The 18,723-nt window shown below is 42.6% G+C and overlaps 1 protein-coding gene across 1 annotated transcript in view; it reads left to right on the forward strand.

The window, feature by feature from the left end:
• Calcrl (calcitonin receptor like receptor) overlaps nt 1–18,723 on the forward strand; it is a 94,038-nt gene that overhangs the window by 55,696 nt on the left and 19,619 nt on the right. The window contains exons 6-8 of the mRNA XM_055600820.1: nt 2,079–2,189; nt 2,404–2,516; nt 3,574–3,665. Of these exons, the coding sequence (XP_055456795.1) occupies nt 2,079–2,189; nt 2,404–2,516; nt 3,574–3,665 (316 nt within the window). The remainder of the gene's footprint in view (nt 1–2,078; nt 2,190–2,403; nt 2,517–3,573; nt 3,666–18,723) is intronic.

Here is an 18,723-nt window from a genome sequence, read left to right on the forward strand (position 1 = left end):
AGAAAGAAAGAAAGAAAGAAAGAAAGAAAGAAAGAAAGAAAGAAAGACATATAAAAGGAAAGAGAATATGATTTCTAAAATAAAATACATTTCACTTTTTCCTTTAAAAAATTAAGTACAAGGACACTAATTAACTACTACCTCATGGTCAGATACAATCATCAAAGATAGTTGTTGGTGTACTTTTTAAAAACTCTTTTTCCATTTCTTATATCTCTTTCTCTCAACTCCACCCCAATCCCTTCCAACATCCCAACACCAGGTAGGAGAGAGAAATGGTTAGTGGGAGAGGGGGCACAGTTCTGTTAGCTGCTTCCTGCTTTCCTGCTGGTTGGGTCATTGGGTTCCTTGGAGCCAGCCCAATCCTCATTTCAGGAGATCTCCAACTTCTTATCTCACAGCAGCAACCAGGAGCCGCAGGGGGAAAGCAGCGGCAGCCTTGTTCTTTCTTTCTTTCTTTCTTTCTTTCTTTCTTTCTTTCTTTCTTTCTTTTCTTTCTTTCTTTCTCTCTCTTTCTTTTTTCTTTCTTTTTTAAAATTAATTTTTTTGTTAATTAAAATTTATTCACTTTGTATCCCAGCTGTAGCCCCCTCCCTTGTCCCCAATCCCACCCTCTCTCCTTCTTCTCCTCCCATGCCCCTCCCCAAGTCTACTGATAGGTGAGCTCCTCCTCCCCTTCTATCTGACCCTACCCTATCAGCTCTCATCAGGACTGGCTGCATTGTCTTCCTCTGTGACCTGGTAAGGCTGTTTTCCCCCTACCCCCTCAGGGGGAGGTGAACAAAGAGCTGAGTTCATGTCAAAGACAGTCTCTGTTCCCCTTACTAGGGAACCCACTTGGATACTGAGCTGCCATGGACTACATCTGAGCAGGGGTTCTAGGTTATATCCATGTATGGTCCTTGGTTGGAGTATCAGTCTCAGAAGAGCTAAACAGAGAATTCTCAATAGAGGAATATTGACTGGCAGAGAAACACTTAAAAGAAATGCTCAATGTCCTTAGTCATCAGGGAAATGCAAATCAAAACGACCCTGAGATTTCACCTTACACCCATCAGAATAGCTAAGATCAAAAACTCAAGTGACAACACATGCTGGAGAGGATGAGGAGAAAGGGGAACCCTTCTCCACTGCTGGTGGAAATGTAAACTTGTATAACCACTTTGGAAATCAATCTGGCACTTTCTCAGAAAATTAGGAATAAAGCTACCTCAAGATCCAGCTATACCACTCCTAGACATATATCCAAAATATGCTCAAGTACACAATAAGGACATTTGCTCAACCGTGTTCATAGAACCTTTATTACTAATAGCCAGAACCTGGAAACAACCCAGATGTCCCTCAGCTGAGGAATGGATACAGAAATTGTGGTATATTTATACAATGGAATACTACTCAGCAATTAAAAACAAGGAAATCATGAAATCTGCAGGCAAATGGTGGGAACTAGAAAAGATCATCCTAAGTGAGGTATCCCAGAAGCAGAAAGACACACACCGTATATACTCACTTATAAGTGGATATTAGACATATAATATAGGATAAACATACTAAAATCTGTACACCTAAAGAAGGAGGACCCTGGATAAGATGACAAATCCTCACTCAGAAAAGCAAACAGGGCAGATATTGGAAGAGGGAGAAAACAGGGAACAGGACAGGAACTTACCACAGAGGCCTCTGAAAGACTCTACCCAGCAAGGTGTCAAAGCAGATGCTGAGACTCATAGCCAAACTTTGGGCAGAGTGCAGGGAATCTTATGAAAGAAGGAGGAGATAGAAAGACCTGGAGGGGACAGGAGCTCCACAAGGAGAGCAACGGAACCTTCTTTCTTGGAGCTCCTCCTCTACACTCTCCTGGCTCTGGCATTTATTCTCTCTCCAGAGTCCTCAGATTTAAAGCATCTGCAGGTGGCAAAGAGCTCCTGTCAGAGCCCACAGGAGGTGAATAGTCCGCTGTTGCGACCATCTGAATCAGACCCACACCTGCAAAACAAAGACGTGTTCATCTCCACAGCAGGAGTGTGTGCGGCCACGGTGGCTGCAGCCTTACTGAGCGTGTTCTTCCCTCTAAGGCCTCTTCTGCAACAGGACGTGGGACGGCTGGATGTGCTGGGACGACGTCGCGGCGGGGACCGAGTCGATGCAGTACTGCCCCGACTACTTCCAGGATTTCGATCCCTCAGGTGCGCTGGGCTTCGGGTCGGGCCTTGCCGGAATCCGCTTACTGAACGTTGTGTCTATTAGCCGCGGCTGTAACTTTTCACAGAAATCTTTGCAGTATGCGACTGCTCTAATTTTAACTCCTTTACTTCTGCATTCATTTGACCCCAGAAAAAACCTGAACAAAAACTGTAGGCTTCTCAAACGCCCTTAAATTGTTCCTTTTTCCTATTAAAGAGAAGGTCATAAAGATCTGCGACCAGGACGGGAACTGGTTCCGACACCCGGACAGTAACCGAACGTGGACGAACTACACGCTGTGTAACAACAGCACGCACGAGAAAGTGAAGGTAGGAGCCGCCGCGCTGGCCCGCGCTGGCCACACAGGCCGGGGACCGCGGCGCCCACTCGCAGTAAAGCGTTTCCCAACACCATCCGAGAGGAACACGGGGCGAATCCGTGGGCAAGCGGCCGCTAGCTCCGTGTCTACACTGCCAGAACCGTGTCGGGGGGCCGTGGGGTCACAGGCAGCCACCGCTGGCTTTCGGGTTTTCCCAAGAAAATCGTTGCCAGTGGCATCCTAAGGACCTCAAAGCTCCGCCACCCGGGAAGAGCTCGGCGGGCCCTAACCCTCCCCTCACAGCGGTCCCAGAGGCAGGCTCCACGGGGCACTTGGCGTGCTCTCGGTTGCATGATTGGGCGAGAGCTCGCCCTGGTGCCCGACAGGACAGCTGTGCTTCCCCCGGGCCTCCCAGTGGCGTCATCACGCGGTACTGCGGGCTCTCGCTGTACTCAAACATCACCAGCGCTGCGCTGACTCAGAGGTGTTCAAATTACCAAAACACAACCCAACCCACCAAACAAGACCCCGGTAAACGCTATGTTAAAGTACATAGAAAAAGGAAGAAGGAAAGCAAGAATTAAGAGGCGCTACCGGCATTTCCATAGATCAGAGGATCTTTTAAGTTTCCATGTTAAGATCTGTCTCTGAGCTTCAGATTTGTGAAAAGAAATGGAAAAACTCAATAGGTAAAGGAAGCCTTATCCGGCATTTCATTCTGAACGAACCGAATCATTGAGTGTTATTTGATTTTGGATATGAAATGCTGATTTTATGTACAGTATGAGCTAGATCGGTAAATGCATTATGTCAAAGGGTTAAAGTGACTTCTGAGTCCTTAAAAAAGGATACGGGACATGAGTTTTAAAACTCACTTGGTAAATTTGTATAGATGTCCTTCATTTATATATTTTCAAATATTTATTGATTTTTCAAGTAAGTGATTATAACTCTATCAGCATGTTTTTAAAAAAATAAAATTTATTTATTTGAACTTTACCTAACACACATATGGATTTTGGATACAGAATTCATTCTATTTTTTTTTTTTTATCACACAATTATAGACCGCACTGAATTTGTTCTACCTGACTATAATTGGACACGGATTATCTATTGCATCTCTGCTCATCTCTCTCATCATATTTTTTTATTTCAAGTAAGTTCATTTCAATCTTCTTTAATTTGACAAATGTGGTGATCCAGCTTAGGTGCACATTGGGCTCACCCACTGACAAAATATACAAAATATGGATAATAAATTTAGTATTTAAACTGGAATATTTTTACCATACTTTAGCTTTATGAAATTGGCAGGCTATGGATGAAATTTAATTCTAATGTTATAAAATGATTAGGCATATATAAATGAAATGTGTGCTTTGATCGTGTTGGTTTAGAGGGCCTTGTTCTCTTGGTGTCCTCCATCCCTTCTGGCTCTTGTACTGTTTCTGCCTCTTACCCAGGGGTTCCTGAGCCCTGAGGGAGGGATTTGACAGAGACATTCCGTTTATGGCTGAGTGGGTTTTCGTTTTTTGTTTTGTTTTGTTTTGTTTTAGACACAGTTTCTCTGGGTAGCCTTGGGATTCGCTTTGTAGACCAGGCTGTCCCTGAACTCAGAAATGCCTGCCTCTGCCTCGCTGAGTGCTACGGCTGAGTGTTCAAGTTCTCATTCTCTGCATAATGCCTGGCTGTGGGTCTGTATTTGTTCTCATCTGCTGCAGGAGGAAGCTTTTCTGGCAGCTGAGCAAGGCGCTGATGTGAGAATGACAGAATGTCGTTTTATTGCTATCTTGTTCTTTTCTCCCAGTGGTATTTGGTTTCTCCCAGGTTCCTGAGCTCTGTCGTCTCAAGCTCTTAGTTACCTAAGCAGGGTCAGGGATGGGCTGCATCACGTGGAATGAGCTTTGTCTAACCAGATACTGCTTTGTCACTCCCACAATCTTTGCGCCACCGCTGCAGTAGCGTGTCATGCAGGCAAGGACACCACGGCGGAAGGACACCACAGTGGTTGGGTTGGTGTTTGAGCTGCTCTTTTGGTAGCACCTTGGCTGAGCGCTTTCCTGTACCAAAGGTACTGGACGTATTCAGCAATGGGGCCTTGCTGTCTGTTTGTGGAGAGAAACCCATAGTCTTGGCAACAGCCCGGGTCCCCGTGGGATCCCTTTGACCAACCATCCAGTTAGGGGTAACCCAATCCCAGCACTGGAAGCTTTATTTGGTGACAAAAGATGGCTAGAGTTGTCTGTCCCCTCCATCCTTTGGCAATTTGATTTAGATTGCCTTCACATATGCATGCATTTTAGGAAGTTTCTACTGTGTTAGGTTTCCATACTCCCCCTCGAATGGCCCTTAATTTCAGTTGTTTCTCCTTATTTCCTTTCTTCTTTTCTTCTTTCCTCCTTTCCTCACTTGATCCTCTCACTTCAGCCTCCCCATTTTTGCCTGTATCTGTTTATTTTATTTCCCCTTCCTAATGAGATTTACCCCACCAACCCGAGTCTTTTTCTCTATACTTAATCTCTGGGTCTATGGATTATTACTTGGTTATCAGTGACTTAAACAACCAATATCCACATAGCAGTGAACACACACCACATTTGTCTTTCTCAGGCTGGGAAACCTCACTCGGAACGATTTATTTCTAATTCTGTCCACTTACCTGTGAATTTCATGACTTCATTTTTTTCTTTAACAGCTGAGTCATAGTCCATTGTGTAGCTGCACCGCATTGTTTTCATCCACATTCTCTTAAGGGACATCTAGGCTGTTTACAGTCTCTGGCTGCTATCACTTCAGCATCAATTAACATGGTTGAGCAAGTGTCTGTGGGGTAGGATGAAGTGTCTGTCCTTTGGGTGATATAGCTGGATCTTGATGTAAGTTGATTCCCATCTTCTTGAGGAACTGCCATATTGATTTCCATATGGCTGTACTTTTCACATATGTATTTCTATCTATCTATCTATATGCTATGCACCATAGCATGTCTGGTATTCACAGGAGCCAGAAGAGGTATCTCACTATGTAGCCGTTGCAGGCCTGAAACTGCATGTAGTCTACACAAGTTTCAAACCCACTGAGCCCTGTCTCCTCTGGCCTCCCAAATGCTTGGATTAAAGGCATGTGCCAACATACCCAGCTGCTATTCTAATAGTTTATAAATCAGCTTTTGCATCAAGACCTCACTTGCCATTCTCTGCCTAAAAACATTAGAGTGCTTTTTACTGCACCTTATATGAACATGAAAGTATCAATGAATCATGCCTATTATCTTCTGTTCCTCCCTACCCTGGTTAGATGTTTCATATCTGGGAATTATACTTGATTATTTCCTCAGTGGACTCTTCCTGAATTCCTTACTGAAGCTGTAATTAATTACAAATGGACATGGTGTAAAAATTTGAAAGCACTTGAGAGATAACAATCTCTTTAAATTAAAAATCATTCCAGCTGAGACTCTTCAGATTAAACTGTCTCTGTTTTTCATGTAATAAACCAAAACATCTAAGGACACTAAATTTCTAAAGGTGATAAAGTTAATAGCAATTACATTGCATTCCAAATCCAGTAGTAAGACAGAAAACAATGGCCTCCTGGAATTCTAGGCCAGATGCCATCATGCAGGTTTGATTTAGCAAAGATATCAGTAAAGTACCTACCAAGAGAAAAGCAAAATTAATATACTGCTTCCTTATATTAAAAAAAAAATCTAAGAGTTAGTAAACTAAATGCTCACTGGGCTTATGAGGCAAGAGGGACAGCCAAGGCAAACAATACTGAAGCCAAAATGGACCAGGGAAAGTGCAGCATCAGTGTAAGTCTCTAATCAAACTGCTCCTTCATTCAGTTCTCAATGGAGAAAACACTGTCATAATAAATGGGTTATCAAGGAGGTTGAGAAATTAAGGCAAAATATCTATTTTGATTATTTCATAAAGTAGAAGAAACATTAAGTCATAAAGGATTAAGATGTACATCGATAGAAGCATAGCAACTTGAGTTCAAATAATTATAGTTAGAAATAGAGTTTGTGCAGTAATAAAGAGAAGAAAATATGTGGCTTAACTTAAAAACCTCTTAAAAACAAATGCAGTGATCATTTAGTTATCAGTAGACCTCGCTGTCACTCAAAGTAGAAGTCGTACGCTAACCTATCAAGAATGTTGCCGTGCCGGGTGGGAGAAATGACTCAGCCACTGCAGTGCTGTCTGCATAAGCAGTGGATGTGAGTTTGGACCTTCAGCATCCATGCTCCAGCAGGGAGCAAGAAACTGGTGCAACCCCAGTGCTGGGGAGATGGGGAAGGAAGAACTCTGTGGCCCTGCTGGCCAGCCAACGTGGCCAAACTGGCAGGCTCCAGGTTCAAAGGAACGCACTGCTTCAAAAGCAGTTTAGAGAGTGGTTGAGGAAGATGTCCAGTGTCGACCAATGGCCTCCTTGTGTGTGCACCCAGGCTTGTGCATATTTCCACACATGCACAGCATGCGGAGCACAGCCACACACACAAAGGATATTGTAGTCGGTTATTCCTATTTTGGGTCTGTAGCTGACCTGAGGACTTAGAACACTGTTCTTTCAAAGCCCAAGTATCTATGAATGGATTCAAGAGCACAAGCACGGCGGAGCTGGCCACTCCTCTGCTGTGATGTGGTGTTGGCCAGGGAGAGGTGGCTCCCTGCCCCCCTCCCCCCGCCCACCATCTTGCCCCTTGATCCCAGCAGCAGATGGGAAGTTGGCCTCCGGGTCAGGAGAGCAGGACTGTCCCTTCCCTTCACCTGCTACAACACTCTGGAGAGCCGGCCGGGTACCTTGCCTGGGCAGCACAGTGGACTGGCCCTGGGGGTGAGGGCTTGAGCCTGAGTGAGTGGCCTGAGGGTATGAGAGTGGGAGAGCTGGCCCTGCCCCTCGCAGGCGGGGGCACTGGGTGAGCTAGTAGGGGCAAAGCCAGAGATCTTGCCCTGGTTGTGAGCGCGTAGGGAAGCTGGCGGGGTGACCAACTCAGCTACCTCCCCCCTGGACTTAGATCCAGGGCTGTGAGTCGGCCCACCCCAACCCCTGCCCCACCTGTGAACTGTCAGAGTGTGTGGGCAGGCCGGTCCTGCAGATCCAAAGCTGCGGGATCTCATGACACAGGGCAGCAACAGGGTATCTGAGAGGAGTCCAGTGAGGACCCAGCACTGACAGCGCAGCAGAAGCCGGAGGCCTCGAACCACACCAATGACTCAGTGCAGCGAACATTTGAAAGAAAAGACGTGTGGACAAAGGGTGTCCTGTGTGATACACTGTGACACTACATCTTCCATGATGAGATGTTTTTTCTATTTTTTTCTTACTTTTTAAATTTTTCCTCTGTGAGGGGAGTTTGCAAGGGTGGAGGGTGGATTCACAGGGATCCGGGATGAACGGGATTTGGGGTGTATGATGTAAAACTCAAAAAGAATCAGTGAGAAGTTAAAAAAAAATGATATAATGCCACACAATTGAAACCAAATGAGTTTTCTACCAATTTAAGAAATTTGGTTCTTGGCCTCTACAAAAAATATTAAAAGACAATAAATAATTACTTTGCTTATACCTAATGTTTATATCCAAATTATAATGAACTGTTTATTTACTGGACTTTATAAAAGAAAATGTTAAGCATCGGCTTTTTTTTTTTTTTTTTTTTTTTTTTTTTTTTTTTTTTTTTTTTTTTTGAGACAGGGTTTCTCTGTGTAGCCCTGGCTGTCCTGGACTCACTCTGTAGACCAGGCTGGCCAGGAACTTACAGAGATCCGCCTGACTCTGCCTCCCAAGTCCTGGGATTAAAGGTGTGGGCCACCATGCCTGGCTATATTAGCACTTACTAGTAGTGTGCGCTTTGCTGGTTTTTAGTAGCTCAACTTCTCTTTCTAAAGTGAGCCATTGTATTCGAAGTAGACTGTTGTATAACAAACTTTTCCTGGGTGCACGACGAACATCTATCCACCCCAGTTAGGGAGCCCACGACAGAGTGAAATACAGACAGCACCAAAGTTAAACATGGCGAGCCGTGAGTTTTATTGGAGTTACTCACATGAATGTGGGTGAGGAGTTATTGACAGGAGAAATGACTCAGACAGCTGCATCACCAAGGCTCGCGAGCTGGGAGCCTGGAGCGCACTGCCCAGCCTCAGGCAGCTCAGAAGGTTAGAGAGCTCCCTTTCCAGGTGCCTCATTTGGTCTACACCTCTTCCAGCCAGTTGGGCTGGTTTCTCCAGGCGGCTGGACTGGTCTCAGAGTTTTCTTTCCACCTTGTCTTCTCTGAAGGTCTTTTTTTTTTTTTTTTTTCAGTTTGCCTTCAACTTAGTTTGAGAGGCACTCTGCACTTCTGTTCCTTTCCCTGTCATGGAGGGGCCTAGGGAATATGGTCAGCTTCAGGGACTTCCTGAGGAGGTTTTGAGTTCTTTGCCTTTCTGCTTGAGGAGCATCCCTGCAGGATGGAATATACACTCACACCGTACTTGGCGTTTATAAGATACATTTGTGTAATTACCCAGCATTATCCCATGTTATAACCAAGCAATTTAAAAAGTATTAATGCAGAGCTACAAACAACAGTAGGAACAAGAAGGAAGAAAGGCCCAACCCATTAGTCAGGTATTTGTGATATGATATTGCCATTGAAAAGGATGGGTGTTTCTTTGATGAACAGACTTTCAATAGGTAGAAATCATAAACTAGAAGCATAAAGATGTCTAGCCTCACTCTTACCTTTGCTTATTTCCCTGTAAGAAATTAACTTTCCTAGGTCCTTCTGAATCTGTCATCTTTCTGTTTGACTTAGCTATTTTCTTTGACTTGAATATTCTTGAATTATAGTTAGTTTGAACAGAAAGAAACAAAATTAAACAGAACAAAAATCAGTTTCATTACGTGAAATAGAGCCAGTGCTCAAGTCAGCATTTTGAATACTTTTTATACGTGTAGACATTATTACAGGACAGATGTCAGAGCACGGTGCGGTTTCTGCTGTTCCTCTGATGCTGTTTCTCTGAAGCTTTGCCGTGAAGATGGCGTTATCATCCACGTGGCTGTTTTGTGCTTAGGGCTACTGCCTGTCGGTGCTGCCAGTGAGACGCAGAGCCGCCCGGGCCTCATTAGGACCACACGTCCCCCGGCTGCGCACGTTGCCACCACTGCTCTGTTAGTCCACCAGCAGCAATCGGCTCGGCTTCCCGGGCCTAGTAAGTGTGCTAGAGGATCCTTAAAACAGAAATTAAAAGCAAAACTTTTAGTTTTAGATGCACTGTATTTAGAGAGAAGATTTCATAATGTTCATGTAAAACAAAGCAAACACGGAATGAACATTTTTGTGAACTGAATTAACAATATAATTATTTCAGAAAAAATATGGTTAGAAATATGCTGAGAAATGAGAAAGCATCATGCCTAAATAAATAAAATATAACCCAATAATATAAAACATCACAGAATTAGGAGAGCAGAAGTCGTTGTTTGTTCTGTTCTGCACACAGCCTAGCCCTTGCAATAGTATCTTGCATGAAATTGGCACTCATAAAGGCTTTGTAGTCTACATCCAGGACTGACTTGTCCCTGCCTTATCTCTAACCTCTGACAAATTCCTTGAGGTTTTCCAGGCGTTATGGTCACCATCAAGAAAGAAAGCAATTAGCCCAGGACTCTGAGTTCTGATCCTTGGAAGTGCCCAAGGAAAATAAGATGGCAGGCTACAGACAAGTTGAAGAAAGTCTGGGCACCTCAGAAACTCCTACATTTAAATGCTTCATGAAGTGTGTTCGTAGACTGTCAGGGATGATAGAATTTATTAGTTTCATGCCAATTAACGGGGAAACAATTTCTAGAGGAGCTGATGTTCCAGTTAAAACCACTGGGTGTGTGAAAAATCCTTTAACATATTCCTTCTGCCTCTTATCCTGGTTCCTCATATTGCAGTCTTCTTCAGTTAGTCTCTGGCAGAGGAAACTCCTTCTCCCCACTGTGGTAATCAAGGGCGCTGACCCCCTCATAAAACCAAGAACTCCACAGAATGTTGACTTAGGGTGCTGGTTGTTATTTTTTGTTTAGAAGGGGAAGACAATGCTCTACTGCTCATCCATGCTTTAAATTAGAAACAGAGAACAAGAGAAGCTGTTCACCAGATAGATTTGTTTTATATTAGAGACAATTAAAGTAGAGTCAGAGCAGGAGATTAAAAGAAAGAGAACTGGAAGGGAGGGGGAGACACAGAGCCATAACTTTGGGGTTTGCCAAGCCCTCAAAGGCCACAGCTTACTCATAATAATCCTTGGAAAAACAGAGCAGAACCCTCTAGATAAAAAATAAATAAACTTTACTGGAATTAGTTACAAATTATGTTTTAATTGCTGTGCAAAAGCTAAAAGCATAGCAAACCTGCCTCTTTCAACTCAGATAAAAGGCTTGCACATAAAAGGGAGCGTGAGCACCTATCTGTCTTGTCAGGGAAAACAGTTCATTTTCTTCTCTCTCTCTCTTTTTAATTTGCTTTGATTTCTTGAAAGAACATCTTTGCTGAAATTTTAGATGCTAATTTCAACTTCTTTTAAAGCAAGTTGCATATTTTCAAGCATGTAAAAGTTATCTTTCTAGGTTATTGTCATGAATTCCAAATAAAACACAGCCAAAAAAAAAAAAAAAAACCAAAACCAAAACCATTGGTGAGTCAAGCATTCTCAACTTAGTGACACAGCCTTACAGTGCTTAAGCATATACTTATATGAATACATATATATGTATACATACACATTTGAATACATTTCAAGATGAATGACCCAAACTTGCACCTTTGTGCCCAGATGGAATCTGAATATTTTTGATCAGTGTTATGAACTTCTGTTTCATCTTCATATTTCTTTTGAGTTAAAGCAGGTATAATTTTTCCCTATAGCTATAATTTTTCTTCAGGAATCATACATATAATTCACCCTTTAGGGCAGCTTAGAATCAAAGGAATCTTACATTGAATCTTGTTTTACAAATATGTCTGATAAACTTGTCTGGGAAACCAGAACAGTCACTTAAGAGTGGCTCATTTAGTGACTTGCTGACCTTGCTTTTGCTCTGTTAGGAGTGTGACGAGGGCTGAAGCCGTCTAGTTGTGGATAGCAGGCTGTCAAAGTCCATCTGTATATATGTACATATGCATATCCGCATGCATAGTTTTCCATTAGAAAAGCAGAAAAATAAACATAACAATTGACTGACATCACACAGAACAGGGAAATACTTTGTAATCTCTTCCATTTTCTTCACCTGTTGAAGGTGCACAGCTGTCTTATGCTGTCACCCTCCAGTCTCCTTCCTCTTTGGAACACCAAGTTCATGGCTTTGACTGAGGGCTTCTTTTTTAATAAAATCCATGTTCCTACTATCTTCTCTTGGTTGGCTCAGTCCTGAGTATGCCACTTATTTTGGCCATAGTCTTTTAAGTTTTTAAAAAGGAGGACAAGTATTAAGAAGGCCATCAACTCATGTGTCTGTTTGCTTCCCACTGTGATAAAAATAACATATGAGGGTCTTGCTCTAGCAGCTCACAGCTGTTTCTCCAGAATCTAGAGGCAGCGGCCAACAGATAACTCTAAACAACAAATAGCACTAATTGAATAATAAGGTAAATAAAACCCTCATTGCTTCCTCAAAACTTTCCGGTTCAATAGATCATCATCTATGCAGATGTTTGACCTTGAACAACCTTCTTTAATTGTATTAAAAGATAATGATATTTTAAGAGGTTGTTAAGAAAATGACTCTAGTTTGCTTATGTTCATGCCCGGGATATATTAAAGATTCAATAAATGGTGACTGCTCTCATTACTGATTTTGAATCGAAAAGGGTTTTGTTTGTTTCAGAGATATAAACATTCAAAAGATTGTGGTTTTTTTTTTTTTTCTGATGGTTTCCTGACCTTCAGGAGACAAGGGAGAAAAGTTGTATAACATAGAACACACATGGGAAGGTCCTGGCTGGCCACGTGAAAGCCCTGTTCCCTCTGCAGCCCTGAGCTCAGCTGTGGCACTGAAGAGGCAGCCCTAGCAAGGATGGGGAAGGAAGGAGCACGCTGTAAGAAGGCTGACTGACTCCAGGCTAGAAGAAGGCTGACTGCAGGCTGGGATTTTTATTAGCACTCTGTGGAAACAAACACATCTTTCAGTGTGTGTAGATACTCACAAGTAGCCTCAAAAAGAATTATCACTAAAGAGCGTTTACTCCTGTTACAAATGATCAGATGTTCTGACCAGCACATATCAATTCAATAGACAAATGATCAAGATATAGACTGTCCTTTTAGCGTATTCACTGTTTTTTTGCCTGTTATTTCTGCTAGTGCACAGGTGGGCATGAGCTGTCCTTTTTAAATACATGACCAGCGAGAGCACTCAATAATTAAATTAGACCAATCAGAGTAAGAGAGCAGTGCTCTATAGGCAAGATTACGGTTGTATCATGTGCTCCGCCTTTCCATACTCTGTGCTGCTCATTATTAGTACTGAGAAAAGCAAACGTGAGCGGAAAATGATGTCAAGATCCTTGACCACATTATCTTCAAATTCTGAAGACACAGCAGCAGAATCGGGTCATCATGATAGCAAACAGTCATTTAGACATACATAGATAGCACGGAATTCCTTATCTTCTGAATGCAAATTCCTGTCATCATAACAAAAACATGACAGCTTTCTAATTCTTTAATTGAATTACATAAAATGTGTGCTGGCTGTTTTTATATCATCTTGACACAAGCCAGAGTCATCAGAGAGGATGGAGCTTCAATTGGGAAAATGCTCCGTAAGGTCCAGCTGTAGGGCATTTTCTTTTTTTATTATTAATTACACTTTATACATTTTGTATCCTCCCATAAGCCCCTCCCCCCTCCCCTTCTGATCCTACCTCCCCCCCCCCCCCCTCTTCATGCATGCCCCACCCCGAGTCCACTGATTGGGGATGTCCTCCTCTCCTTCCTTCTGATCTTAGTCTATCAGTTCTCATCAAAATTGGCTGCATTGTCCTCTACCGTGGCCTGATAAGGCTGCTCCCCCCTCAGGGGGAGGTGATCAACTAGCAGGCCAATCAGATTATGTCAGAGGCAGTCCCTCTTCCCATTACTATGTAACCCACTTGGACACTAAACTGCCATGGGCTATATCTGTGCAGGGGTTCTAGGTTATCTCCACGAATAGTCCTTGGTTGGAGTATGAGTCTCTGGGAAGTTCTCTGTGTTCAAATTTTCTCATTCTGTTGCTCTCCTTGTGGGGTTCCTGTCCTCTCCAGATCTTGCTATTTCCCACTTCTTACATAAGATTCCATGCACTCTGCCCAGCAGTTGGTAATCAGGCTCAGCATCTGTTTTGATAGTCTGCAGGGCAGAGCCTTTCAGAGGCCCTCTGTAGCAGGTTCCTAGGTTGTTTCCTGTCTTCTTCTTCTTCTGTTGTCCATCCTTTTTGCTTTTCAGGATGGGGATTGAGTGTTTTAGTCAGGGTCCTCTCTCTTGCTTAATTTCTTTAGATGTACAGGTTTTAGTAGGTTTATCTTATGTTGTATGTCTGAGTGAGTATATACCTGTGTGTCTTTTTGCTTCTGGGACAGCTCACTCAGGATGATCCTTTCCAGGTCCCACCATTTACCTGCAAATTTCATTATTTCCTTATTTTTCATTGCTAAGTAATACTCCATTGTGTAGATGTACCACTATTTCTGTATCCATTCTTCAGTTGAGGGGCATCTGGGCTGTTTCCAGCTTCTGGCTATTACAAATAAAGCTGCTACAAACATGGTTGAGCAAATATCCTTATTGTGTACTTGAGCCTCTTTTGGATATATGCCTAGGAGTGGTATGGCTGAATCTTGAGGAAGCGCTATTCCTAGTTGTCTGAGGAAGCACCAGATTGATTTCCAGAGTGGTTGTACCAGTTTACATTACCACCAGCAGTGGAGAAGGGTTCCCCTTTCTCCACAACCTCTCCAGCATGTGATGTCACTTGAATTTTTCACCTTGGCCATTCTGATGGGTGTAAGGTGAAATCTCCGGGTCGTTTTGATTTGCATTTCCCTAATGGCTAATGAGGTTGAGCATTTCTTTAAGTGTTTCTCTCCCATTCGATATTCCTCTACAGAGAGTTCTCTGTTTAGCTCTGTTCCCCATTTTTTAATTGAATTACTTGATTTGCTGCTTTTCAACTTCTTTAGTTCTTTTTATATACTGGATATTAGTCCTCTGTCAGATAAAGCGTTGGTGAAGATTCTTTCCCAATCTGTAGGCAGTTGTTTTGTTTTGATGACGGTGTCCTTTGCTTTACAGAAGCTTTTCAGTTTCATGAGGTCCCATTTATTGATTGTTGCTCTTAGAGCCTGTGCTGTTGGTGTTCTGTTCAGGAAGTTTTCTCCTGTGCCAATGAGTTCTAGGGTATTCTCCACTTTTTTTTCTAGCCGATTTACTGTGTCTGGTTTTATGTTGAGTTCTTTGATCCACTTGGACTTCAGTTTTGTGCAGGGTGACAGGTATGGATCTATTTGCATTTTTCTACATGTAGACATCAATGTGGGCATTTTCTTAATTAGTGATCACTGGGGGAGGGCTCAGCCCGTTGTTGGTGGGGCCACCCCTGGGCTAGTGCTGCTTGGTCCTAGAAGAAAGTAGCTGAGCGAGCCATGTGGAGCAAGGCAGCAAGCGCATGGCCTCCGAGTCAGCCCTGCTCCAGATTCCTGTCCGGCTTGAGTCCTGTCCTGCCTTCCTTTGTGTTTAACAGCAATGTGGAAGTTTAAAGTGAATGAGCCATTTTCTCCCCAGCTTGCTCTTTGGTCATGGTGTTTCATTGCATCAATAGAGACTAACTAAACACTAAGACAAAATGTTTTACTACTGAAGCAGTTTTCTATTACTGAGATAGAATTTGATGCCAGCTTAATATTTGTGTACAGGAAACTATTGACTGTGTAACTAAAAGTAACCATGTCTTAGTGATGCTAATAATAATAATAATAATATGTGTCCCCATAGGCTAAAGGTTGTTCTACACACGTCATGGCTCGGCACTCTTAACCTTCAAGGCAATCGTATGATGATCCCCCTGGTGCAGATAAGGAATGTGAGATTAGATGCCAGACACTCGCTCAAATGCGTGCTCTAAGGAAGAGTCCCGGCTTCAAAAGCCCCTTCAGAACCACGTGTCCCTACTTAATGCTCCCTGTGTAAAACGTTTCTGCGAGGGCTGAAATGGCACACCTCTGCAGGTGGCACACTGCGCACCTCCCTATACAACTTTGCATATCAAACTGCATCTTGAAATGATTTGCTAAACTATTATCAGATAAGACTATGAAATGGAAACAATCCAGGCTCATTAGCCGTGTTTCCTATTCTGTGGTTACGCTACAGTCCCCAGGACAAATTTTATATGTATATATCTCAAAATGTTAGCATATTTCTTTAGGCAAACCACTCATTTGCTTAATAATTACAATTAAAATTTTTCACGTACAAGTTGATTTTCATGTGCACCAATCTCCTTACACGTGTTAATGACTGTGTTTAGAAGGAAGCACTAAGACTCACCATACGGATCTGAATCCTTTTTTATCACTAGACACGGTGTATCAGATAGCATCTTCACCACTTCAGTCTGTGCGGTGCCTCGAGGCAGAAATGGAAGAAACTAAAGCAGCAGCCAAAGGTTTAGACAGTGTGGTTCGTTCTCACCACACAGAGTGGGCTGATTTGGCAGTGATCTAGCTTATATAACAGGTTTGCCAGCTCAGCTGATGATCAGGATCGCTGAAGCAGCGATCTTCGGCTGGCAATGTGCAGGCTGATACTCACAATCTCATCTTCAGCGACAATACATACCAGTTGTACATTTTCAATCTTTCACTATTAAGGACAGGTTGGGGGACGGACAACCACATGAAAAAGGAATTTCTGAGGACAGACGTGCAGGTTAGCATAGGAAAGGGCAGGATATTTACCTGGACAAAAAGCAGTCTATGGCTAACATTTTAAGTTCTTCCAATCTTTTCCCATGAGAATACCACTATTGTCAACATTTATAGTTATTTTAATATTATATTTTTATTTATTTTTGAATTACATACATGTATACCATGCATTATTATAAATGTTGCTATCATATTCCTCAGATCTTATCTTTCAACTTTTATGTGTTACCTCATCCCAGCATTACTATTTTCAGTTTTAACTTAGCTTGTCCATCGGCAGCCCCGGAGACTGAACCTACAGTTCCGGGCATGCCAGGTGGGTGCACTGGAATATATTGCTAGCACAGTGATGTTTTTGTTTTACTTTGAGACAGAATCTCACTAATTTACTAAACTTGGTCTGGAACTCCCTCTGTAGCCCAGGCTAGCCTTGAACTTTTCATCCTCCTGCCTTGATCTCTCAAAGAGATAAGATTTCAGGCCTCTTCACCAGGCCTGGCAGGTATTGCTGCTTTATAAAAGATTTCTTTAATGCTTGAATTCCACTACTTTAAAACACTTCAAGTTTGCCTTTTAAGCCAAGATTTTTAATCTTTAATCATAATTTGAAAATTATGTGTTTTATTTTTTTCTTGAAAAGAGGAGGATATGTGTTTTATCCATGACTTAGATTAGAGACGTGTTCAGCAGAAAAAGGTGAACTAGCCCCATGAAGGGAAATGTTTTCTGTCTGGTAGCACGTTTGCTTAATTCTGCACCCAAAGAGGCAAAGGTATGCACTGCTAAGTAGCTCCTCAGCACTGCTTGGCACCCACAGAAAAGGCGCAAGCCCCCGGCAGAGCTGCTCATGACTTTCATGATAGGAGCGTGGCACGCGATGGGAATAAATTACATGTAATATTAGTCACTGTAAGAAGAATGTCCTTAGCAGGCCTGTCCTATTTAGCTGCTGTCTTCATTGTTAATAAGCAGAATCGTGTCACTGCTGTGTCACCGTCTTGGAAGTAGGCCCACCTTTCAGTAGGGACTTTCTTTAAATTACAAGAGCCATGCTACTCGTCACCATTCGTGAAAACTGCTGTTTTCTGTGGAGTATCTTCAGTACTCTGCATGTCAAACTTTACCTGAGCCTTCCCCTCATTGTCTCTCTGCACTGAGAGGTCAAGTCCAGGAGGCTGACTCTAGTCAGTAGGACACCTGGGGATGTCACTCTTCCTGTTTGGATGGATCGCAGATGCTTGCAAACACCTGCTGTTAGATGACCGGCTCACCCACAGCCAGTGGTTATTGTAAGAACTATCCAATCTATTAAGCTTTTGTAATTCTTTGCTAATAGTATCGAGCATGTATTAGCAAACTGAAAATGTTAGTTTGGGTTAAAAAGACTTCCTCATTCTTTAAAATGGTAGAGCTATATATAGAATCACAGAGTTATGGACATTTTAGAAGGAAAATAGTCTAAACTTTGTATTTTAAATGTGGAAAACATTCCCAATTCTAATTCAAAACTTCCACACATTCTGTTTTTTCAGATAAAAGGGAAGTGATACAATTATACGAAATCTTTAATTTTTCAAAGTAGAAACCTTGTGATTAAGTTGGGTGGTTTCTCCAGAAAGACATTCTGAGTTAGTAAACCACACACAAGGTTTCATTCGATATCATGACGTGCTGTCCCACGCATTCCTACCCGTGTTTAACTGTGCCAGTCGACAGCTTCCTTTATCATCCCTGCCCTGGAACCCTGAATAAAACTGTGTTCAATTGTGTCATAAAGAAATTTGTGCTGGGATTTTCTTTTGAATGTGTGACTGTGGGTTAAATTTAAAAAGCTGTGTCACACAACCGTAATGACACCTTTCCTGGACTTTACTCTGTATGAACTTTGTGAGGCCAGTTCTTCTTGTTTCGTACAAATGGGGAGAGGATGGCTTCTTTTATGTCCTGATGACATGTGGGCCAATCAGAAGACCATCAACAGGGCTGAGCGATCCTCAATGGCTTCTAGTTTCCATGAGTGCAGCTGGTCTAAATACAATCACACAGTTCCCATGACCGGTCATTACCAGTGTCGTCATTACCGGTTCAACAAAATCCACCTGCTGTTTAAAGAAAGCTGACTGTGGAGTGCAATGAGAGGGTGTTATCTGCACGAGAGTCTCAGGTAAATGGAAGTATTCAAGTTCATTAGTGTGTTTTTGGTTATGCAACATCATCGAATATCAACTTCTGCTTTCTGTAGAATGAATTAAAATATTGTGTT

This window comes from Psammomys obesus, unplaced genomic scaffold (genome assembly GCF_907164565.1).
Source record: "Psammomys obesus unplaced genomic scaffold, mPsaObe1.curated_primary_1811, whole genome shotgun sequence".
Lineage (NCBI taxonomy): Eukaryota > Metazoa > Chordata > Mammalia > Rodentia > Muridae > Psammomys > Psammomys obesus.